The sequence below is a fragment of the Protopterus annectens genome, chromosome 4.part1, assembly GCF_019279795.1.
Source record: "Protopterus annectens isolate FY-2018-M chromosome 4.part1, PAN1.0, whole genome shotgun sequence".
Classification (NCBI taxonomy): domain Eukaryota; kingdom Metazoa; phylum Chordata; order Ceratodontiformes; family Protopteridae; genus Protopterus; species Protopterus annectens.
The window spans coordinates 151,792,784-151,818,348 of NC_056734.1; the positions used below are offsets into that span (position 1 = coordinate 151,792,784).

A 25,565-nucleotide genomic window follows, 5' to 3' on the forward strand; every position below is an offset into this window, starting at 1 on the left:
CTTTCCACCAAGTATACTACACTAAGTGTAATCTTGGCGTTGATATATTTAAGTAGCAGGGGGTGTGGGGGGGCACAGCCCCCACATAGGGGGGTGCAGGGGGACTTGCCCTCCTGCTTATATTTGAAGGAATGTAATTAGGTTTTGTTGTTTACAGTCAGTATATGTATCTTATCTGTTTTCAGTATTTTGACATTCAGGATGAGTTTTCAGGATTTTGATTTTCAGTATTTTGGGCTTACACATTATGAAGTTTTCTCATTTTCAGTGTTTTGGTATTTCAGTGTTATGAAGTGAATCCATGCATAAATATATATATATATATATACACACACACACACATACACACACACATGTACTTAATATATATGTATGCATATCTAGATATATATAGATTGATAGATATACAGGTGCACTTAAAGTAGTCTAAGCACCGAAATGTCAACACAAAAAAATAAAAAAGTCAATATTTAGCTGCACATGCTCTGAGACATAACCCTAGAACATGCAAGAGTAAAACCATGTTAACATATATCTATAGCTTGATAGAGAGAGAGAGGTTTACTATCAAAAGTACATTACCTGTACTAAAATCTGATAATGCCAACTTCACAACATTGAAAATGAATGCTGGTAACCCAAAACATTGTAAAACTCTGAATTCTGAAAGTCCGTACTGCTCTAGACCCAGGAGCAAGTGTTAACATGGGTACCGAAAGGGAGTGCAAGTCCGGGAGTTTGGCATAGTGTGTTGATAGTCTTGCTTGTTCCATTGTTCTGAAGTTGGTATTGCCAGATTTGGTGCAGGTAGCATTGCACTTCTGATAGTACACATATATAAAATATATTATTATATATCATATCATATATCAGACATTTTATAAACTATATATATAAATAACTATAACCATATAGAGTATTTACCCTTTCCTTGTCAACTGAGCCATGGAAAAGGCTCAGCTGAGAAGCCTATTTATCCAGTTAACAAAAGGTAAACAAATAAACATTTTTTTATATAAAACTTAGACTGTGATTTTTTTCTTTCTTGTGTGCAGCTCTATTGTAAACTTACCTGGGGAATCAACACTGAGAAGAGACTTTTTGAGACTTCAGCTGGTGAGGGAGCAGCGTCCAGAGGCAATTCGGAGACAGCAGCTTGAACAGCAGCAGCGAGAGAATGAAGAACACAAAAGACAGCTGCTGGCTGAGCGCCAGAAACGAATCGAAGAACAGAAAGAACAGAGGCGGAGACTAGAAGAGGTAACACTGGTTCCAGCATTCTGTGCTTATTGACTAATAAGCAAATAATACACTTCTTTAATTTCTGTACACATTCTGAAATTACAATAAATGCATCATTTTTGGTTGAACTCGGTGCTATATGAGGCAATTGTTTGAGCCCCTCTGCATGTGACTACAGCACTGGGAACATACTTTCTTTCAATTTGTATTTTGTGGCTGTTGCATTAATTGAATTTTCCAGGTCACTTAATTCAGTAACTACACTAGTCTGGGAGGAGAAATTCAGGTCTTGGTAGTATTTACTTACTGTTTTTCCACATATGAGACTGTAGGATAGCTGCATGTGTACAGAGTTTTAGGACGACTTCAAATAATTTTCTCTTGTTGCCAGTTTTACCCGAATGCCAATGTTATTGCCAAATAAACTGGTCAAAATACCCCTTTACTCCCTAGGTGTGATTTCAGGTTGCGTATTTAGGATGAGTGTAGGGTGTGCAAGTGTGTGTGTGTGTGTGTGTGTGTGTGTGTGTGTGTGTGTGTGTGTGTGTGCGCGTGTGTGTCTGTGTCTATATATATATATATATATATATATATATATATATATTATATGGGTCCCCTTCATATGATTGAACTTTCTAAAGTTCGACTTTCATATGGCAGAGACCATATGATCGAACCTTTGAAAGTTTGAACGTTCTTAATGGAGATCTCCATGCAGTGCAGAACGGGAAGATTTCCCTTTTCCACACTGTAATGTGATCTCGGAATTGGTATATATAAATAGCAGGGGGGATGGGGGGTGCAGTGGGGCTTGCCCCCCCCCCCCTGCTAAAAGTGTTCAGGCAGTTTTTTTTCTTTTTTTTTTTTACTTTTTTATTAGATGTTCTAACTTTCAGAAGTTCAATCATATGGTCTCAGCCATATGAAAGTCAAACTTTTGAAAGTTCGATCATCTGAAGTAGACTTATATATTTATATATATATATATATACACACACACACACACACACACACACACACACACACACACACACACACATATTTATATGTATACATATATATATATATATATATATATATATATTTTTTTTTTTTTTTTTTTTTTTGCTTGACCTTGTGCATTTTGGTGACACTACCTTTTGTCAATATCATTTGCATTCTTTTAAGGATCCTTTCAATTGATTGATGGTGTGTTTAACTCTTTAGCATTATGGGAATTGTCCTAGACAGTAGGTCTATACCTTTGCTGAGGTTTTCCCCTTCTTGCTCACTGAAATGGGATGGTTCATTAGTGCTCGTGCATTTACCAGTGAAATCTGAGTGTCTGTAGCAGTGACAAAATGTAGAGCAGAGTGGGTGACAGCCATAATCTCTGAATACTTGACTGGCCTTTTATGTAGGCTTATGAAATACTTGAAGGCAGACATGGATAATCATTTGCTGTAGCCATGTATTCACTGGTACCATTTGGACCTAAGCAACTAACCGAATTCAGTATTCCTATGGAGGACCACCAAGCACTTGTGTGTATATTGGCAGTTTGCCATGAATTTGTGTTTTTATGGGCTGTCATGCCTGTACTGATTGTTTTTGTTACTTCTGCAGAGAAAGCCCTGAAAATGTGCCAGTCGAACCTTTGAGTTAGGTGTCATGATAACAGTGTGGTGACTCCAATAAGCAGTTGGAGTTAGCAGTTTAAGGAGCAGGAACATTTTATTCTGTATTTCCTAATGATCGTTGCCAGCCCCATGTTGTGCTACAGTAACTACTTTATATTTTTGTTTAAATTCATGAATTGTATAGAATAAATAATTTTCTTCAGGAACAGTTCCATATATGGTAGCTTTTAGAGACAGAATTAATAAATATTAATTTAATTCCTGAATCATTTTTATTTAAAGTATAAGAGCACTACTATTTACCTTTTCTTGACAGTTTAAATTTTCCATTTTTATAAAAGTCACAATGCTTTTCTAGTGACCTAGTACCCATTTTATTATGACATGTGTCTCTGCTGTCCCTGATTTTGCAGAACATCCCTGATTTTGCATTATATGTTTACCTACCCCTCATAAAACTGTTGGTCTTCTGGTAAATCAGTGAGTATTATCATCAGTCAATAATGCCAGATAGATGTTCATAAATCTTATTGTTCAGGAAATAGATTTTGACGCAAAGCCTTTGGTTTTATTAACCTGGTGATGATGACTTACTCATCCTGAGGGAGAGAGGGAGGCAGTCACGCTAACTGTAGTGTGCAACCTGCTAGAGAGAGAGCAGTATGGCATACAGTCCTTGGACAAGGGATGTGCACTTGGCTTAGCACTTCATAAGGCATGTGCTGGAACACCTGCACCCAAAGTGGAAGGTTTAGTGAACTTTCTACTATGTGACCTCAAATGTCAGTTGCTGGGAGAAGGGCAAGGGCTCAAAAGAGTTAGAAATGAGTCCATTTACCTGAGGAAGATGATGACATCATTTTTATCACACATACTTTGCAATGAGGACTGATAAGTAGGCCATGGTGCTCTTACCTCCAAAACAAATGAGTCATTTGGGATGGGGAGGCTTGGCAGTTACCAGATGAAAAAAAATATGAGTAGTTAGTCTGTACAAACCAATAATTTTAGCTAGTTTAGTAAACATTCAAGCTTTCAACTACATGCTTACTCAAAATCTTATGAATTAGCGGTAACCCTTTCAAGATAACATTCCCTTTCAAGATAACATTCCCTTACCTAAAACCACAGTGTTAGAAATAAGAAGTCACTCTCTCAAGTCCTGAAGTCAACAAAGCACATTAGTGACTGGAGTGTTATAGCCCTCCTATTTGCAAAACACCACCTTTAAAGCACATTTATGGTTAAAAAATATAAAATAATGTTGACTTGCCATCCATGTGGGTCAGGCCTATAGGTACTGTATCTATAATAGTTACAGTGTAAGCATTCAACTCGGGTTCTGTGCATTGGGCCATTTCATTGAAATAGCAAAACACAAACATGTGAACTGATAGCTCTGCATGGCATGATGGCAAGCACCTTACTGTCACTTAGCCACTGGGGAGTCTTTGTCCCCTACACACACTTACTATCCATATCAATGTTCAAAGGCACATAATCTCAGAAAACTTTTGTGCATATTCAATAAAACAGTCTGTCACTGGAGATAGTCTTAGTCATACAGTTCTTATCCTCAACAGTTTTAACTCCTACAGTACAGTAGCTTAAGCTTCTAAGTGGCAACCTCTTGTAGCGCCCTTATTTTTCAGCCATATAAAATTTGAAAATTCATTGTTGAGCACTAGTGCCTGAGATATCAGGAACCCTTCTAAGCATCACATTCCACATGGTCTGGTGTCTCCTCAACTGTCCATACTTACCCGTACAGATGGATCACATTGCGAATGCATGAAATGCTTGGGAGACATATACACAATGAGATCATCTTCAAAGTTTGCCAAGCCTGCCAGTGCTGCATGAAGTGTGACAAATTTGAATGGCCTGTGAGCATGACATTATCTACTATTTTTTGTAAATGTTTGAATTCTCTGTGATTTTCAGACAGGAACATTATAGTTTTGCAGTGCTAAATGTCATACTGCATGTTTGTTCCATGTTGTGAAGGAGCACAAAGAATCATCAGGGCTGCTTAAGCTGGCTGGGTGCTAAAAATGATCCTGATCTAATAAACAGTCTGTAATCCAATCTGAGAATTATTGCAGAGTATAAACAAATGCTTCTGTGTATGTAAGAGTGAGCACTTGTAAGCTTTATAAGCTGAAACCATTTCCATTTATTATATTAGTGACTGAGCAAGGTTCATACAATATACAACCCATGCATCTGTGCTCATTACACAACCCATGTATCTGTATACAGTAAACAAACCACATGTCTGTATACAGTACTCAACAATAAAACAGTGTTATTGCAAAAGGCTGTGCTTATGTCTTTGGATGTGAATATTATTCTGTCCCCTTCTTAATCACTACTATACTAGTCTTCGTTTGCTGCATCGTTCATTTGCATGCTAATACTTTTGCTGGATGAGCCCATGATTGTACAAAAGCCCCCAGGAGGTGTAATTCTCTGTGTGCTCACCAGTAGTGTTTTGGCTGTCCTGCGTTTAGCTAGAGTGATATCAGTATCATCGTCATGTTGTCATGTTTTACTATCTAGCTTGTTATGTTACAGGGCTTTCGCTGCACTGCATGTTGCTTGTAGATCTAAGTTTAGAGTTTCCCATCATCCCATTGTGATTATAAGGTGCACAAGTTTGGTCTGTGTGTATTGTTGATGACACATTTTTATGTACTGGGGTAGTTCTTTGTCCTGCAGAATAATGGGCCCATTCTTCAAACCTCCATATCATTTTTTTTTATTTTCAAATGAATCCAGTGAGCATGTTACTGCTCCATAACCTGAAATAGGGCATGGTGAGGGTGCTGGGTCTGTGATGCACTTCAGGAGAGAATGAGGTACAGCCAGTAGTCTGCCTTAATAGTTGAACTTCCACTTGTCTCCCTCTTCAGTCAGCTCAGGGTTGGAGGAGCACATTGTCACAAGGTGAATGTCATCATTGTGCCTGTTGTCTGTTTACCTTATTTCCATTATTGTGTGCTCCATGTGGCTTTTTATTCATATTAGAGAAATGGAGTGCCAGTTTAGCTTGCTGCTTCTCTTCAGGTGGTTGAGGTTTAATGCATTCAAGTACAACCATCTCTAGAGTTTCCAGAAGCTTGTATCTTTAGTCATGGATACATTGAGTAAGTGCCTGACTGCTTCCTTCTTTGGTAGTTTCCTGGAATTGTCAGTATCAGTAAAATCACTCTTCCTAATCAATGACTTGGCTGGAGAGCCATCATGCAATGACTTGTGTATAGAAACATGTTCCCCCTGTTGAGCCTGCACTTATGATTTGTTACCAGGTTTGTGAGTTACTATGTTGCTGGCCAGCAAGCTAGCTCTCTGGATAGCAAAATCGTCTGCAATCTCATTCTGCAGATTATATTGTAAAAACTGCATTGCAGCAGCATTAGGAGTTTCAGTAATTGTTCTAGATTTCCATTCAACTTGATAAGTGGGAGGATACTTAGAGGATGTTGTCAGACCATTTTGAAAGAAAAGTTTCCTTACAGTTGCTACAGACTTCCTCCTAATTACCACAGCTTAAACTCCCTGGCAGAGCTTGACCTTCTGAATGCGTAAACAAAACTTCTTGGCTTCACACGGTTCTAGCAGTATGACTTCTTTGTCCCTGAAGTTTAGAAACTTTATGATGACTTGTCTTGAGGGCTGACTGGCATGAACCATTGTGGAATGTGGGAAGTTTAGCGCTGCCTATTTTAGTGAGTCTTGCAGGAATAGTGGAAAGTCTTCAGTTTCTGTCCCTTCTTTTACATCCACTAACCACAACTTACAACAGCATTGTCAGCTCTCTGGATTGTCAACCTTCTGCTGGACCTACGTGAAGTTTGCGTAGTGGTTCTACAGCAGAGCTTATAGATCATAAACAGTGTTTTGATTCATTATGACTGCCATTTCCAAGAAAGCAGTTTTAATTGCTTATTACTGAATTTCTGTTTGAGGCTGTTGCACTGATGTTTTTAATGCTGCAGTGTCTACTAAGGCCTATGAGCTCTGTGGTCAGACTTCCATTAATAGATTCCATCTCCTAGTGATTATAGGATCATTTTATTAAAGAATACTTTTCAGAGAAAGATCAGCACTGTTTTCCACTTTTATCTTCTTCAGGATGAATACATTTGCTTGCATGATCTTAAGGTGCAGGAGCTCAGCCTCTAAGCTTCTGCAGTTACTCAGGCTAGATCAGACTTCCCCTCATACTTTTTTTAATTATTCTCTCAGCCAGTTGACATGCAAGTGTATGAAAGTGTATCTTCATCTTCAGCTTCTTTTTAACTACTTTATCAAGATGGATATTTCCATCATACGTTAAGAAATTCTGAAATACATAATCTTTGTATTTTGTTAAATACATAAATTCAGGTAATTTCTGCACTTAATGGCACTTGATACTGTTTCTCTGTCTTTCATTTATAACCCATACCATGAGCACAACTCATCTCTCATTCATTTTATTTTATTGCAATGAAAAAATATAGTATGCAATAGTTACTTCTAGGACTTAATATGAAAAATTGTCATTGGAGGTATACATATCATCTATTACTTTAGTAGATTCAACTTAAAATTGCCAAAAATGCTACCAGGCAGTGCTGCTCCACATAAGAACTAGTTTGATGGTATAACCATTTTCTAATTTTTTTAGACCTGTTTGTTTTTCTGAAATTTACATATTTAACTGCACTTATTTAAAACTAAACACAAATATGTATATATATATATATATATATATATATATATATATATATATATATATATATATATGCAATCAGTACAATGCAGTCAAATATATCTATATATCTATCTATATATATATATATATATATATATATATATATATATATATATATGGGTCTACTTTGTTTGCCCGAACTTTCATTTGCCCGACAACCATTTTCCAGAGACCAAATGACCGAAAGTTCATTTGACCAACACTTCATTTCACCGACGGTTCATTTGACCGACAAGCATTATTGGCAAGAAAATGGGATATGCCCCCTTCCCCACTGCAGTGCAACCCAGGAGTTAGAATATATAGTTATGGGGGTGTGGGGGGCAAAGCCCCCCACTTAATTTCATATTATAATGCTTAGTTTTGCTTTAATATTCTTTAGTAACAGAAATGTAAGTGGGGGGGCTTCACCCCCCCGCACCCCCCATTGTGGGGGGCTGTGCCCCCCAGACCCCCCTAACTATATATTCTAACTCCAGGGTCGCACTGCAGTGGGGAAGGGGGCATATCCCATTTTCTTGCCAATAATGCTTGTCGGTCAAATGAACTGTCGGTCAAATGAAGTGTCGGTCAAATGAAATTTCGGTAAAATGGGGTCGGGCAAATGGGTGTCAGGCAAATGAAAGTTCGGGCAAACAAAGTAGACCCATATATATATATATAAATATATATATATATATATATATATATATATACTATATTATAACAAGGAGAATGAATGAATGAAATAAAAAGGATAAAAATGAAACAATTGCATATTCATGATAAAATACAGTAGTTTTTAACCTGAAAATTCTCCAGGCAGAATTTTTTTTTAATTTCTCATATCAATTAAATGTATATAAATATTTTTGAATATTCATTAAAGTTTAAACATTGCAGAATGGTGATATCATGAAAACAAAACTACAGTATAGAGACATTGTCTGTATGTCCATATAATCAGCCCAAGTCAGACAACAGAAAATTGAATCTGGGGCCAATGTAAAGAATCAAGAATAGATAACTTATGAGACAATTTGTCTTTAAGAAAGTGCCACAAAGGGGTATCCATTTGAATTTCCAGTAAAATATGGAGAACCTCGGTTTCAGGTTGAGTACCAAACTTAAAGTATCTATCAATATTATGTTGTTTACTTATTTTGCCTTTATTTACCAGAAAAGTCTTGCTGGTCTAAAATCCCCTTTTCAGTGGAAACCCAGGGAGAAAATCTCCTCACAAAATGTGACTTATTAACTGAAATACATGTACAATATATTAGCTAATAGAAATATACAATATTTACAGGAAAATTGGAGTTCAGGATAATGTTTACAATTATATATCAAAAACACTAACTAAAAATTAGATAAAATATTTATGACTGGCTGAAACTGTAGCAAAATAGAAAATCAGTGGTTTAGAATTAATGTTTACTTGAGACAGATGTAGCACAATTAAGACTATTTATGGAGAAGAGTGAGGATTGAGTTTGTATATAGAGAAAAGCACAAGTTAGTCCTGGGAGGAAAAGGGAAAGCAGGTGGAGATGACATAGAAACTGTGAAAGAAGAGGATGAAACAGAAGGAAAGAATGAGAACAAGGCTGGAAAAGAAAACATAGGATAGAAATTGATACTTTGGTTTAGTAGTTAATTAAAAATCAATTAATGTCAATTCATTAATTTTAGGAAAACGAAGTTGATTAGGGTGAAATTGACATGATACATTATGTATGTAATAAAATTAAAAAACAATGAAAAGATGAGCCTTACTCTAAGTGTGCTTTTAAATAATTTGGCAATAAAACAGTCATCCTAATGATCTCAAATATCAGAATTTAAATAAATTCATGTCTACCTAAGTTTTTTTTTTAATAGTTGGTAAAGGTTTAAAACTGGGTGTGGCCTACCAATGGCATTTAGGACCATAATGTATAAATGAAGTTTATTTAGAAGTATTGTATCCCTCACTGCAGATTTAGAAATAGCTATGTAGATTATATTCAGGACTAGGAAATTGCTAAATGGTGATATTTTATCATAGTGAATCTGTTGCGTGGAGTATGTTGAGGTGAAAAAAAATAATCATTTATAAATTTTGCTTCAGTCAGAACCTGGCTATTGAAATAAGTAAGTTATTTAGCAAAAATTGAACTTGTCAGTCCTTGGATAGAAGAAGATAAGGAAAACCCCATCCAAAGTAGGCAAAGATGTTACATGGTGAAAACAGCAAATCAACTTCAAGGCATTCTTTTCTGAAAAGAAAAAAATCTAACTCCTAAGAGCTACAGGTAAAGTCAGTATGGTAAAGATGAAAGGCTTAACTTCCTAGAATTAGGTATATACATACTAGAGGTGAATCCATAAAAAGAGTGCAGTTTGTGTCCTTAGAGGAGAACATAGTAATTTGAACTAATTTTAGTTACTTGATAACAACTTGAGAGACATAAAAATTTGGGATTAGGATCTTAACATACCCTTATGTTTTTAGTAAATGTACATTTATCATATGAAATGAGTGTATTGTTGGGATACCAAAGACATTCCAAGATATCCTTATACAAAGAAACAAAGAAAGATTTTGAAATAAGTTGTGGTTATACATTTAGAAGTAAATATTCATTTTTAAATAGTAAATTAAGGAAAATAAGAGATATATGTTTGTCCATCTGACAATATTATTTTTAAAATTAAAAGAAAATCTAAAAATGTTGTCAGTGTAGAAAAGATAAATATTTTTAAAAGTTATGCCAATATATTTCAAGCCCTTAATAAGTCTCATTAGTAGCAACTTGATTTTCCAATTTTTAAATAATTGTATGTTTAATTTATAGTTAGAAACCTACAGATATGTTACTAGACAAGATAATATAAGAAATATCAAAAGTGTGTATGATGGCATATTCTACAAAAGCAGTACTTTAACTAGAACATTGAGCAGTCTGGAAGAAAGTAAGGTAGCATTTTGAATAATTAAACTTCATTTAATTTATTGAATATAATTAACAGGAATTAAGTTATTTGCTTTGTCAAGATTTTAGGAGGAAATGTACTATAGGAGGATGTTGATTCATTTTTCTGTTCATCTTCTAGGATGACATAGACTTTGAGATTGTTTCTCACTGATCTGCTTTCCTGAGTATCAGTTGTTTCTAAAAGGATATCATTTTATTTAAAAATCAAGTTATAACATTCATTCTGTTGAATTATTGTATCTGCTTCACTCAGTGACAGATACATAATTAATGTTCTGTATTGGTTTGGTTTAATTAAATCCAAAAAAAGTTAATTATCTTTTTGTTAACTATGTGCACAGTTCAAACATTGCTATCACATAATCTACTCTAATAAACTTCCAAACAGAAAATGATGATAGCTCCATTCTTAAAAATCAGTGAGTCTTTGGTGCTAAAATCACATATTCATTTGTGTAGTCTAGTATGATGACATCACTTTCAGTCTTTAAATAATTTAGTGAAAGACCACCTCATTGTTAACATAGAGAATCTTAAATTTTCATGAATTTATTTAAAACACTATCAGCCTGCAGTATTAAAGAAAGACTCTATTAATATCTAGTGACCACTAATAGCAGCCCAAAATATACCTGCTCAGTGAGTCTTTTAACTAATGGTAACTGGGAAAATTTAGATTAAAGCAATGCTGATAATATTCCTGAAGCCAGTTAAAACATGCTTTACATGGATTAATTTGAATGTGTGACCATTGCATAATCATATTATATTATAAGGTTACAACAGAGATAATCAGTTTCTTGTTGTAAACAGTCTTCACTGTGAGCGGTGGTGGTGCTGCGGTAGCGTTGTCGCCACACAGTTAGACGTTGCCCGTTCAATTCTCAGTTTAGAGCATCTTCTCTGTGGCGACATGCGTGAATGGGTGTTCCTTCGTTGAAGGTTGTGCGTTAGGCCCGGCAAGCCAGCACGTAAAACTCTACTGCCAATCATTAGCGGACTGGAGTTCCACTGTGGCGACCCCTAACCGGGAAAAGCCGAAAGACACAAACAAACAAACTGAACCTGATACAAATAATATTCCTAAGCTAACCACATCTGCATTAAATTAATGAGTGTGTTCCTAAAGCATGATTACATTGTAGTTTAGAGTAAAAGTGCTCCAGTGCTCATCAGATATGTCATAAAATAAACATGTTATCAAAATGAAATTAATACTGCCCTCTAGACTAGTGAGAAATTGCAGTCAGGATAGAAGTTTAGCGAACAATTTAACCAACAAATTTTGCAGCCAAAAATGCTGTTTTATAATGTAGAACGTACCTAAGTACACCTACTTATTTTCATTGGGTTCATATTATGTTATCTAAAGATAATGTAATCGAACGGCTGAAACATCGAAACAGCCACATTTCGAAACTTTCATTGTGGGGGGGGTGCAGCCCCGCTAAATATATATTCCAACTCCAAGATCGCACTACAGTGAAGAAACGGTAAATATTCCAATCTTCACTGCACTGCGATCCCACAATGCAAACTTTGAAATGTGGCTGTTTCAATGTTTTGGCCGTTCGATTACGTTATCTTTCGATAAGGTTATAGGAACCCTTTTCGTTTAGGTCAGATATAAACAGTTATCTGTGATTAATAATTCACCACTGTTCTTTTCTAGTTATAATGTCCTGCTGCCCATTTAATTTGTAATTAATCTATTCTCATAAAAATAAAATATGCCACAGAATGGCTAGACATCTGTTTGTTTCCCTGTCATTTCGGATTTCTCTCAATTGTTCATATATCCTTAACCTAAACATTCTGTGTGTTTTTCCATGTAGAAAGCTGCATATGTACATACTGGTAAGTGTATAACCCATTCATTTCTGCATATGATGAGTTGGTGGACCTCAAAAAATTTTTTTTTTACTTTTATTGACAAAATGTTCCTATTTAAATAGTGTTTTGCAAAATGACAATTGCCACATGTTGAGATGCCACCTACACTTGTGGAGGTTAATGTTGCTTAAATCATACCATTTACAATGTTCTTTTCATAAAAAAAAAAATGAAATAATGTGTAAGTCTTTTTAACTTTCCTGAAAGTGAATCTGCATCTGTCAGGTAGAAATTCAACCATCTCTTTACCTCCTTCTAAACTGCATCAGTATTGTTTTTCTAACATTACTCACACAGTTTTTTTAATAAAAGCTGTGCTGTGACCATATTCCTATGAAGGGACCCTTGTACGGAAATTATTTTCATCGGTCTCAGGCATCCACAAAATCCATGGCTGCTTGTAAAGTATGATTCACTTAAATCCGTTATATTACAGTTTTATATTAACCAACAGTCATCAGGATATATGTTCCATATATCAATGGCATAAAATAAACTATGACTTGAGATATAGTTATCGCTTTCAAGTCTCTTTGCCTCCCAACCATCAAAAAAAAAAAAAAACTATGACTCCATTTTCAAGGATTTTTTAGGTATAGATCATGTGGTAACAGACCACTGATAGATAGAACAAAAACTAAAGAAACGCTTATGCTGACCTCCTGAACTGTGTGAAAGAACTCATGATAGCAGGACTCAACAAAAGGAACAGCACCATAGTAACGCCAATCTGAATGTCAGTGAGGCAAATGAAAAGCAAAGTATGAACTGGTGTCATAAAAATATTTCACTGATGCAGTTGTGGATTTAGCACTGAAACCAGTTTGTCTTTCATTTATCTCACCGAGTTTGAGATAGGAGCTGTTGTTATTTTCTATCTGCAGTTTATTAATAATAAAGATCTTTTAAGATATGAATATTCCAACAGTGCTGTTGTTCCATTTGCTGATTTTTTTGTTTAATCAACACTCTGTTTTGCATGTTGAATTTTAGATGATAATTGTAGACTTTGAATTTCTTGTAAAATGTCTTTTGCTATGTGCACTTTTTATCCACCTCTGCCTCCCTGCACTGATCACATGCACCTCATGTTTCATTTGTCTGGGATTAATGTTCTCCTGCAGCAGGAGTTTGTGTGCCATACCACTGAACTAGTAACATTCTAACACATGAATTGGTAATCATAAATTACCTCATTTCGCAGTAACTGTTTATTTTTATTGTTTATAATGACATTTATTAGCAATTAATAATGCATCCCACATCGGGAAAAGAAGAAAAGGAAATCGCACAAAATTACTTGGTTAAGCTAACCTCTGTTTTAGGTCAAAAACCCTGTAGCAAGTTATTACAGCTAATACTGTGAGCCCTGTATTTGATGTCATACTGCAGTATTCATATTATTAGACTAGCCAGTAGTACAGTGCATGAGAGGAAATGTAGTCCTCTCCAGTAACAGGACTATAAAACTAATGCAGAAACAAGACTACAAGTAGGAATATGCCTTGCACTTTGCTGTAAGGTCTGTTATGCAAATGGTGTAGGTTTCATAAGACATAATGAATTTGTCATAGTTTCGTGATAAGGTCCCATGTGGGAGTTAGGCCCTACTGAGCCAAGTAGATCCCACTGGCTTAAGGCCAGCTTTGCCCCTAAATTCTGTACAGGCCATGATAATGCCGTACTGCAGCATTTAGTTAGCTAGTTAGTTAGTTAATTTAACAAATTCTCTCTAACCTCCAGTGTTCTTTTTGTAATAATCAACCATTATTATTACCATAAGGCATCATATGATCAGAAGGTGGATTTTGTAAACATCCAGCACCTAATAAGAATACTGCATGTGCATAAAAACTACTGTCCACACAGTTAAAGAATACTAGGTGGCCACCTAAAATTGTCCAGTAAAAGAATATTGCCCAGAAAAATATTACTACATGGTAACCTAAAAGTGCCAGAATTTTTCAGTAATTGTTTAATGTTAACATTTATAATACCCAGTAACTGGAGGATAAATTATAATGGGAAATTAATGGCTTCTTCTTTTCTGGTCTCAGTGTATTCTAATAAAATTTGCTCTGCTTCTTGTGGGAGGGGTAGCAGGTTTGTATACTGATAAGGATTCCACATGTCAGCTTCAGCTTATGTGATTTGTAAACAGCTATGTAAACGTTTAACGTTTCTTTTAAAGATGAAGAAGTAGTGAACATGACTTTAATGTATGTATTCATTTATATTTTCAGTTTTTCTTCCCATCCCTATAGTACAAATTTATGGACACGAGCATGTACATCTTTAGTTTAACTGACTTTTGTTATATGGGTTATCTCCATCTCCTTGCTCTTGTGAATCTATGAAACTGTACATCAACTGTATTAATTTTAATCAGAAGATTTTACAAAAAAAATACATAAGACCAAAAGGGGACAGCAAAAAAAAAAAGATGTTGAACTGTTCTAGCTTCTTAAGGGAGCAGTAAAGCAAGCTGCTGTTTAAGATCTGAGATATGCTGTGAAATTAATAAACAGACAAAGGTAACTTTCCTTACCTGTCACAGTTTGTGTGTCTTTTATTCTTTATATATGAGACATTTAAAGAATTCTTTCTGTGCCCCATATTCTGTGCTTATTTTGGCTTTTGTATTCTGTGTAACATGGATTCCTTTCATTGCAGGTAGCAATAATCACCTTCTGTCATGATTTTATGTTATAGGAAACTCTTTTGAATATTAAGCATCCATTCAGGAATATATGAAAGGAGCACTTTTTATCTGCTACTTTATTATTTATGCTATTTATTTTGGTGCAAGTAACTATAATACCATTTCTTAATATTTTTGTAGTGTGGGATACTCTTTTAGTAAACATTCAGATAAGAATATGTGAAATGAGTGCATGGTAAAACAGAACTTTGTAACAGGAAGTGGTCTGAGGTCAGTCAGCACAGGAACTTTGAGAGGAAGTGAATCAGCTGTTATGCAGGTGAAAGCAGTCAACAGAAGAATGTTTCTGCATTACCTCGGAGTCATCATGGGTGTAAGCTTAGCTATTAACATACATAAGTGTATGCATTATCTCCATAATGAGTTAGTGTAGTGCTGAAAATGCTGTATTTTTGGAGTTGGGAAAAGGGGATCCTGGTGAGTGAGCTTGCACATCTAATAACAGTGAATAGAGAAGGGGTGTCATACATCTGAGTAGAAAACCTTAACCATAAGCTGAATCAGCTCAGAACAGGGTACCAGTCAATAACTAGCACTGTTTTAGCACTGAAAGCAGTGCAAAGGGACATTGGTAGACAACAATCATTATTTGGCATTCTAAAGGTCAGTGCAAAGGGACATTGGTAGACAAGAAGCGTTATTTGGCATTATAAAGGTCAGTGCAAAAGGACATTGGTAGACAACAAGTGTTATTTGGCATTCTAAAGGTCAGTGCAAAGGGACATTGGTAAACAAGAATCGTTATTTGGCATTCTTAAGGTCAGGAGCTGGGAGGTCATCCCTACTCATTATAAATATTAGTAACTGCACTAGGGGGTGCACAGCATACATAAATTTATGTAATCATTACATGAGGTGGGAAAAGAGGGGCTATGCATGAAAATGTTTTTGCAACAGTACCCGATATGGATAAGCCAACATATACTGCTTAGGGAATATTATGTCGTCCTGCCACAACAAGAACTCCTTTTTGTTACTTAGGATACCTTAGCCATTCATGCATAGCACAAGGGATGAGGGCTGTAACGTATGTACATCATGTAATGCACTGAATAACTGCTGTGCATGTAACATATGTATGTCATGTAGAGTACTGAATAACTGCTGTGCATGTAACGTATGTACATCATGTAGCGCACTGAATAACTGCTGTGCATGTAATGTATGTATGTCATGTAGAGTACTAAATAACTGCTGTGCATGTAACGTATGTACGTCATGTAGAGCACTGAATAACTGCTAAGCATGTAATGTATGACCGTTATGTAGAGCACTGAATAACTGCTGTGCATGTAACATATGTATGTCATGTAGAGCATTGAATAACTGCTGGGCATGTAACGTATGTACGTCATGTAAAGCACTGAATAACTGCTGGGCATCGTATAGAGCAGTTATTCAATGGGATATATATTCATATGCTTAGCAATGCGCACAGGACAAAATGCAAACTCATAAAACAGTAGTACGTGCAATAAAATGCTATTCTGACAATTAATCATTTGAATTAGAGTGTACCCTGGTGGCTCAAATAGACATCAGTACTGTGTTGTGCATTAAATGTTTAAGAATCCCAGCCTGTGTTTGGTTCTGCCCTAAAATTCTTTTAACAACGACAGAGTAAAAAACACAGTAGTCAACCAAGGGCTTTTCGGTTAATCTGAAAACAGGTGCGGTACCTCCTCATGGCTTCAGACTAAATATCACTTTTAATTGTAGGCAGTATTTTTGTACCTAACTACAGAGCTTTGTGCCTGCATTCAGTCACATTCCCTCCTTAACAATTTCCATAATTCATTCTACATTGCTAATTAGTTATAAGATTTTTCAGTGGATGAAAAGCATTGATAGTCAATGACTTACGCAGAGGTTGGATTCAGAGAAAACTGGAACAAATGCTCAGTGATCATCATAAAATGTATTCCATTAGACAACAGTATAAGATATTATGTGTGTCATACAGCAGATCCTGACATATACATACATATATATATATATATCTATATATATATATATCTATATATGTATATATATATATATATATATATATATATATATATATATATATATATATATATATATATATATATAGATATATATATAGATATATGTATATATAGATATGTGTATATGGGTCTACTACACAAAGCTGACATTCCAAAATGATGACTCCCATATGGCAGACACCATATGATTGACATTTGAAATGTCAACAATGGTAGTAGACCATTAAAAAGGAAATAAAAACTACCTCTAAGCTGCTAGCAGGGGAGCAACGCCCCCCAGCACCCTCCCGTGGGGGGCTACACCCCCCACACCCCCCGTAACTTTAATATACCAACTCCGAGATCGCACTACAGTGCGGAAGTGGAAATCTTTCCATTGCGCACTGTACGTAGATGCCAGTTTCCCATGGTCGACATTTCAAATGTCAATCATATGGTGTCGGCCATATGGGAGTCAGCATTTTGAAATTTCGATCATGTGAATGGGACCCGTGTGTATATATATATATATATATATATATATCTATATAGTTCTTCTTTCAAATCTTGAAATACTGAAATGTCAAATTTCAGTAGCTCAAGACCGTAATCCTGTAAACCCACAATATCATTGTATCACAATACCAAAAGTCACTATCCTTAAAGTTCATAATGTTGAATTTTCAGTATGCGACTTTTTTGTTTTGTTTTTTTCATCCCTTCACCACTTGTGGAACCAACTCATGCAGTAGTGCAACCTATAATCCAGTATTTTGTGCAAAGTGTACAGCAATTTAGATGCATAACTCAAAAACATAAGCACGGTTCATGGACATTTCCCATAACAGTATATTGCATTTGTAAAACTCTTGCAATAGCCTTTAAAAAATTGTAGTGGAATACAAACCTTTGTTCTTAAGTATAGTCCTGAACTGGCCATGTCTTCTGACTACTTTTTCTTTCTTAGGTGATAGTAGACACTTTTCTGTTCACCAGTGAGAGTGGGGAGCTTTGAGCAGCCTATCTGTCCCTGGAGGAGTGGTCTCAGTTCAGAAACTAGTTGTTTATTGGCCGTTTTGGGCTAATTCCTAGCTCTTTCAAGTCCCCTGCTTTAAAACCCGCTTTGGCGCGGTTTTTGCGCTTGTTCCGACTCAGCCAAGCTCCTCATGGTCCTGCAGAGTGGTGCTAGCCGCAGAGAGACGAAAAAGAGTGACTGCTACCTGATTTAAGTATTCTTTACTGCCTTTACATTAGCGACTGAATATTCTCGCCGAAAAGCGAGTTTGTAACTGCTGTACTACTTAAATAAGCTTGTTATTGCATTTTTGCTTACCTGCACTTTAAAGTAATTTTTTATTGTTTAATTTAACTGTTGAGGCTGCCCACTCAAGTGCGCTAGACTATGCAAAGTATTTACTGTGTTTTCCTGCTATCTGTTACTGTCTTAAAAAAAAAAAAAAAACAAACAAAATAATCCTTGTTTTCTGCCTTTTCTGAGCTAGAATAGTCCTGAATTCAGGTTTTGCTGTATTCTGGACTTTAGTACAAGTTCCTGTGTTGCCCATATCCTTACTTGGATAGGAGGAAACTTCTCTGTTCACCAGTGAGAGTGGGGAGCTTTGAGCAGCCAATCTGTCCCTGGAGGAGTGGTCTCAGCCCAGAAACTAGTTGTTTTTTGGCCGTTTTGGGCTAATTCCTAGCTCTTTCAAGTCCCCTGCTTTAAAACCCACTTTGGCGTGGTTTTTGCACTTGTTCTGACTCAGCCAAGCTCCTCATGGTCCTGCAGAGTGGTGCTAGCAGCAGAGAGATGAAAAAGAGTGACTGCTACCTGATTTAAGTGTTCTTTACTGCCTTTACATTAGTGACTGCATATTCTCGCCGAAAAGCAAGTTTATAACTGCTGTACTACTTAAATAAGCTTGTTATTGCATTTTTGCTTACCTGCACTTTAAAGTCATGTTTTATTGTTTAATTTAACTGTTGAGACTGCCCACTCAAGTGCGCTAGCCTGTGCAAAGCATTTATTGTGTTTTCCTGCTATCTGTTACTGTCTTAAAAAAAAAAAACAAAAAAAATTCTTGTTTCCCGCCTTTTCTGAGCTAGAATAGTCCTGAATTCAGGTTTTGCTGTATTCTGGACTTTAGTACAAGTTCCTGTGTTGCCCATATCCTTACTTGGATAGGAGGAAGCTTCTCTGTTCACCAGTGAGAGTGGGGAGCTTTGAGCAGACTATCTGTCCCTGGAGGAGTGGTCTCAGCCCAGAAACTAGTTGTTTATTGGCCTTTTTGGGCTAATTCCTAGCTCTTTCAAGTCCCCTACTTTAAAACCCGCTTTAGCGTGGTTTTTGCGCTTGTTCAGACTCAATCAAGCTCCTCGTGGTCCTGCAGAGTGGTGCTAACAGCAGAGAGACGAAAAAGAGTGGCTGCTACCTGATTTAAGTATTCTTTACTGCCTTTACATTAGCGACTGCATATTCTCGCCAAAAAACGAGTTTGTAACTGCTGTAATACTTAAATAAGCTTGTTATTGCATTTTTGCTTACCTGCACTTTAAAGTAATTTTTTATTGTTTAATTTAACTGTTGCGGCTGCCCACTCAAGTGCGCTAGCTTGTGCAAAGCATTTATTGTGTTTTCCTGCTATCTGTTACTGTCTTAAAAAAAAAAGAAAAAAAAAATATCCTTGTTTCCTGCTTTTTCTGAGCTAGAATAGTCCTGAGTTCAGGTTTTGCTGTATTCTGGACTTTAGTACAAGTTCCTGTGTTGCCCATATCCTTACTTAGATAGGAGGAAGCTTCTCTGTTCACCAGTGAGAGTGGGGAGCTTTGAGCAGTCTATCTGTCCCTGGAGGAGTGGTCTCAGCCCAGAAACTAGTTGTTTATTGGCCGTTTTGGGCTAATTCCTAGCTCTTTCAATTCCCCTGCTTTAAAACCCGCTTTAGTGCGGTTTTGCGTGATTTGCTTAACCAGGTTTAAACTATACCCGTCTCCACAAAGTCTGCTCTTCACTTTTTCCCTTAGAACTGCTCTAAATCTCAAAATAAGCACTCTATTTTCATTCTAAAGCCCTGCACTTGCTCGTATAAGTAATCTTACAGGTAAACACTAATAAAATTAAGCACTACACCCTCTTATACTCCTTTTAAGTACTTGCTCCCTATTGGTCCTTTCTGATCAGTCAATAAGTAGTTCCCTATACTATTCAGGCATTTCCAAAGGTCAGTTACGGGTTTACTCCCCAGTCCAGCTGGTGAATCTGGGAATCTTGAGGCAATGTTACAACTGCCTTATGTACACAGACCACCCTCTCCTCCTCCCAACAAGTTCAAATGTATGTGAGAGATGCAAATATATAGCCAAACTGGAGGCTGAGCTCTCTCAACCCAGTACTGGCACAGCCGGTCAGGAGGAAAAGGTAACCACACACACCACAAATCCAGTCTCACATAGACCTATCGCATCAGCAAACCTAACACATAAACACACAAAAACATACTCGGAGGCTCTAAACAAAAATCTGCCTAAGCAGCAGAGACCTCCAAAGCAGACATCCAAGAAACCCCTACCATGCAACAATACCCACGTAACACATAGCTCACAAAGTCAGTGTGCCACACAGTCACAGCCCCTAAGGCTAAACACCACACCTAATACTCTTGTAATAGGTGACTCTATTGTCAGACACACTGACGTCCCACTCACCAGACTGAACAAGGAGAAGGTCACTGTAAGCTGCCTGTCGGGTGCCAGGATCCGTCACATAACACATGCACTCAGGTCACTCCAAAGCAAGTACAAATATGACTCCGTCATTGTCCATGCTGGTGTGAATGACCTGAGACGTACCTCCCTGGACTACATGAAAAGAGACATAGAGGAGCTCTCTGATCATGTAGCCCAGGCCGGTATGACCCTGACCTTGAGTAGCATCTTGCCTTCACCAAGAATGATGCCACAGTATAAAGACAAAATGATCAATTTTAACAATTGGCTAAAGTATTGGTGTCATTCAAAGGGGATCCAGTGTCTGTCAGCCTGGGATGACATGCTCGACAAGCCACGTTGCTTCGCTAGGGACGGCTTGCACCTGTCACCCCTGGGTTTTTGAATACTGGCAAAGGCTCTTGCCTCCCCCATAGTGCCTTTTTTAGGCAAGGCTCAAAAGACAAACCCACCTCCATAGACAACACAAAGAAAAAACTAAGGGTAATGCTGCTCAACGCCAGAAGTCTAAACCTCAAGATGCATGCACTCGAGACTCTCCTCAGTATGGAGAATATTGATATCTGTGCAGTAACAGAAACCTGGTTCAAGGCTCCCGAAAGCACCCCACAACTGCCAGGTTATACCTCATACCATGCTTTTCAGCCCCAAACCTCGGACCGAACTACAAAAGGAGGGGTAGTATCCATATTCATCAAGGATACCCACACCTGCAGGTTAGTGGCACTGCATGAAGCATCGGAGACCATCCATGTGCAACTAACAGTGGGCAAAACTGCCTTTCAGTTTGTAGCCTGCTACAGACCACCTTCCCAAACACAGGAACCCCACTCGGCTTTCCTGAGAACACTGGAGAATATGAAGGTCTCTCCAAACACCATTATATTGGGTGACTTCAACTACCCAAACATTGATTGGGAAAACTACTCAAGCCCCAACACCCTCGCCCAACGGTTCCTAGAATTTATAAACTCAAATGCTATGGAACAACTGGTCACCACTCCCACAAGAGGGGAAAGCATATTGGACCTGGTCATCACCAACATGGGGTCTCTATGTTCCACACCAGAGGTATACCCCTCATTGGTAAGATCAGACCATAAATTAATCTCACTGGACATCCATATTCCATCCCCACCCCCAGCCAAGGAAACCACGGTGAAGAACTTCTCAAAAGCAAACTTCACACTTCTCAAAACCGAGGTGGAATCCTTCAAAGCCCCCGGGCCAGTGGAAAATACGGCCCAAAATGCAGAATCCTTTACAAAAGCATTCTATGGACACCTACAGGAATGCATGGAGCATGCTATCCCAAATAAAACCAAGACTCACTCCTCCAAAGGCAGGAAACCTGTCTGGTGGACCCCGGCCATAAATAAGCTAAACAACAGAAGGAGGAAGCTACTACATGATAGAGCAAAATCCCAAAAAGGGAAGGCATCTCTGATCAGTACTAGCAAGAAACTACGATCCATTATAAAATTATCTAAGGCCAGCTTCGAAAGAAAAATTGCACAAGACACTAAAGATAATCACAAGGCCTTCTTTAATTATGTCAGGAACCTGGGAGGCAACTCCCAGATATGCTCTGAGTTAGTGCAAAATGACAAAAAATACACTGAACCCACAGACATTGCCAACATCCTGGCAGTAAGGTTCAGTGCAAACTTCTCCCCCCCCTTCCCCCCCAAAAGAGCAAATGTCTATCCCAACAGAGTGTAGCCTCCCTGAGATCATAGATGCACAGGTGAGAGCTGCCCTCTCCAAAGAAAAAAACACAGCATCAATGGGACCAGACGGTGTCCCGGGCTGCGTCTTACATGAGCTCCAAGAAGAACTAAACCCTCACATAAAGTCACTATTCAATCTCAACCTTACTACAGGATATGTACCCAAAGAATGGCTTACAGCAACAGTGGTCCCACTCCACAAAGGTGGTGTCACAATGGACCCCGGAAACTATCGCCCTATAAGCCTGACTAGCCTGGTCTGCAAGGCTATGGAGCGCATCATCATGGAAATCATAATCAAAGACATTGGGAACCTCCAGACACTGGTTCCTACCCAATTCAGCTTTGTTAAGGGCAGATCTTGCCTCTTGAACCTGGTTGACTTCTTTGAAACAGTTACCAAAGCCATAGATGAAGGGAAGGTAGTCCACACAGCCTACCTGGACCTTGCAAAAGCCTTTGACACAATACCCCACTCGGGCATCATAAATAAGCTCACCAGCTTAAATATCAACCCCTATGTCACAAGATGGGTTGCAAACTGGCTCAGGGATAGAACCCACATGGTCAGAATTGCAGGTGCCATGTCAGACTCTAAACCAGTTACAAGTGGCGTCCCACAAGACTCAGTCCTGGAACCTCTCTTGTTCAGTATATATTTCTCCAAGGTACAGGCTAGCACGGGTGGACTATGGCTGACAAAGTTCGTGGATGACTGCAAACTGGGTGCCATAATTGACTCTCCGGCTGACACAAGCATCCTCCAAAAGGGTCTCACAGAGACGGATAACTGGTGCCAGAGCCATGGCCTAAAGCTAAATGCCAAAAAGTGCATAGTCATCCCCTTTGGGAAAAACAAAGTGCCCACAAATTACCACATAGGTGGTAATCCATTAAGTACGGAAGAAGTAATTAGGGATTTGGGGACCCAAGTAGATAGTAATCTCTCCTTTGACAATCACATTGCCAAAGTGGTTAGAAAGACCTTCTATATAGCCCACCTTATCACGAAAGGGTTCACATCTAGATTAAGAGAGGTCATTGTGCCCCTCTACTCATCACTTATTAGGCCCACAATTGAATACAGTGTCCCATTTGGGATGTACCTTACCCGACACCTGCAGCAACTGGAAAGACCCCAAAAATACCTCACCAAGAGGATCAAGGGACTCAAACAGATGCCCTATGCAGTTCAGCTAAAGAAACTCCAGCTTTACTCAGTTGCATACCGCCTACACAGAGGCGATTTGTGTCTGACATATAAAGCCATGTCCAACCCAGAATTAATGGACATGCTCCACCTCAGGAAATCCAAATCCCTTAGAGCTACACGCTCCAGGGACTTGAACTTCAGCACAGAAATAAATAGGACATGCTGGAGGGACAGATTCATATCCCAGAGGCTCCCTCACTTTGGAACAGAAATCCCAATCCATGTTAGGCAGAGCCCCTCACTGACCCTATTCAAGGGAAATCTTGACGAGTGGATGGGAGATCGTAAGTTTACCCCTGGGAACTCTTCTGTGTCCCTGCTAGACAGAGGTACAGTGAACTAACCTTAATAGGGCTAATTTCTGTGATGTACTATACAGTGGCACAGTCAACTAATCTAAAAGGGTGGCGAAAGCCAAACACACTCTGGCTAGGCTTATAAATGCCCTAGGGCAGAAAGCCTAGTATCAAGCTATGAACCTATGAACCTATGAAATAGCCGTATGAGCCTCAGCTTCTCTACTCTATTTTGTTCTCTCACAAGTGTAGTCATAAGAATGGACAGATATGTTTCTTTAGTGCCTAACAGGGACTTCAACCTGCAGTGCCAAGCTTCACCTGAGATCTGGGTACAAAGGACAAAGAAAGCATTAAGATCACACACATTCCAAAAGGAGATAGGGAACAAGGGAGGGAATCTGCAGAAGGATGTTGTCCTTGTGCTGAATTTTCTAACTTTGCCCAGTACATACCAGTCTGAAAAATATTTTATCAACTCTCTGTCCTCCATTGGGAAAGTTTCCTATAACGATTGAAATGCTGTTGTAACTTCCTCCACTGGCAAAAAAGCCAGCACAACTAAAAGTTTTACTTACAATTGAAATTACATGTTTGCATTATACAGTGATGCCAATCCTAACTGCTGGACCTTTCTCCAGATATTCTGAGCAAAATGAAGTAAACATCCCTTCAACACAGTTCCATTAATGTTTGACCTTATACTGCTTATTGCAGAAATCTCTAAATCATACAGAACATATTTCAATGATGTTTTAAAGCCGTGCTCCGATAATAGATTGAATATATAGTACCACATGTAATTGTATGACTTAAGGGACTTCTTCATCATTAAACAATATAGTAAAGGCACTGACTTGCTGTAACCCCCGTACTTCACAAGGCCATGAATGCTCTATAAGTGACAACAAATAATACAATTATAGAAGAAGATCCCATCCATAAGCCAGATTGTAGCTCTACTGAGATCATATAAGCTGTTTAATGTTGTAAACACTATTACAGTGTTGTCAGCTGCATCATCTTTCACCCATTTCTCTATACAAAAGCTGGTTTTAATATGGAAAAGACTAACATTAATACCCTGTAATGTTAAATTTGGCATGGATGTTAGCCTGGTGTCTTTTCGCTGCTCTCTGCCTACCTGCTGCAATAAGGCTTTCTGCAATGGCAAACTAGGTATAAAATTTATGGAGGTGGACGCTACAGCAACATCTACTAAAAGGCAGGGTGTATCATGAGATACTTTAGTCCTGTGTTTAAACTCTCTGCACAACGTGTGTCTCAGTTTCTGCTGGATCCCTGGCATGACAGTGTGATACTGACTTTATATAAGTTGCTCACCAAAAGTTAATGTTAACATTACATCCCTACCTTTACATTTACTTGCCATTTTCCACTTGCAGCACTAATACTTTTTCTGCTT

General features: G+C 37.9%; 1 protein-coding gene across 8 annotated transcripts in view; it reads left to right on the plus strand.

Moving 5' to 3' along the window:
* Window positions 1-25,565, plus strand: part of TNIK (TRAF2 and NCK interacting kinase) — a 1,728,926-nt gene that overhangs the window by 1,291,450 nt on the left and 411,911 nt on the right. For all 8 annotated transcript variants that reach the window (XM_044070048.1, XM_044070049.1, XM_044070051.1 and 5 more), the window contains exon 12: window positions 1,056-1,260. In XM_044070048.1, coding sequence (XP_043925983.1) covers window positions 1,056-1,260 — 205 coding nt within the window. The remainder of the gene's footprint in view (window positions 1-1,055; window positions 1,261-25,565) is intronic.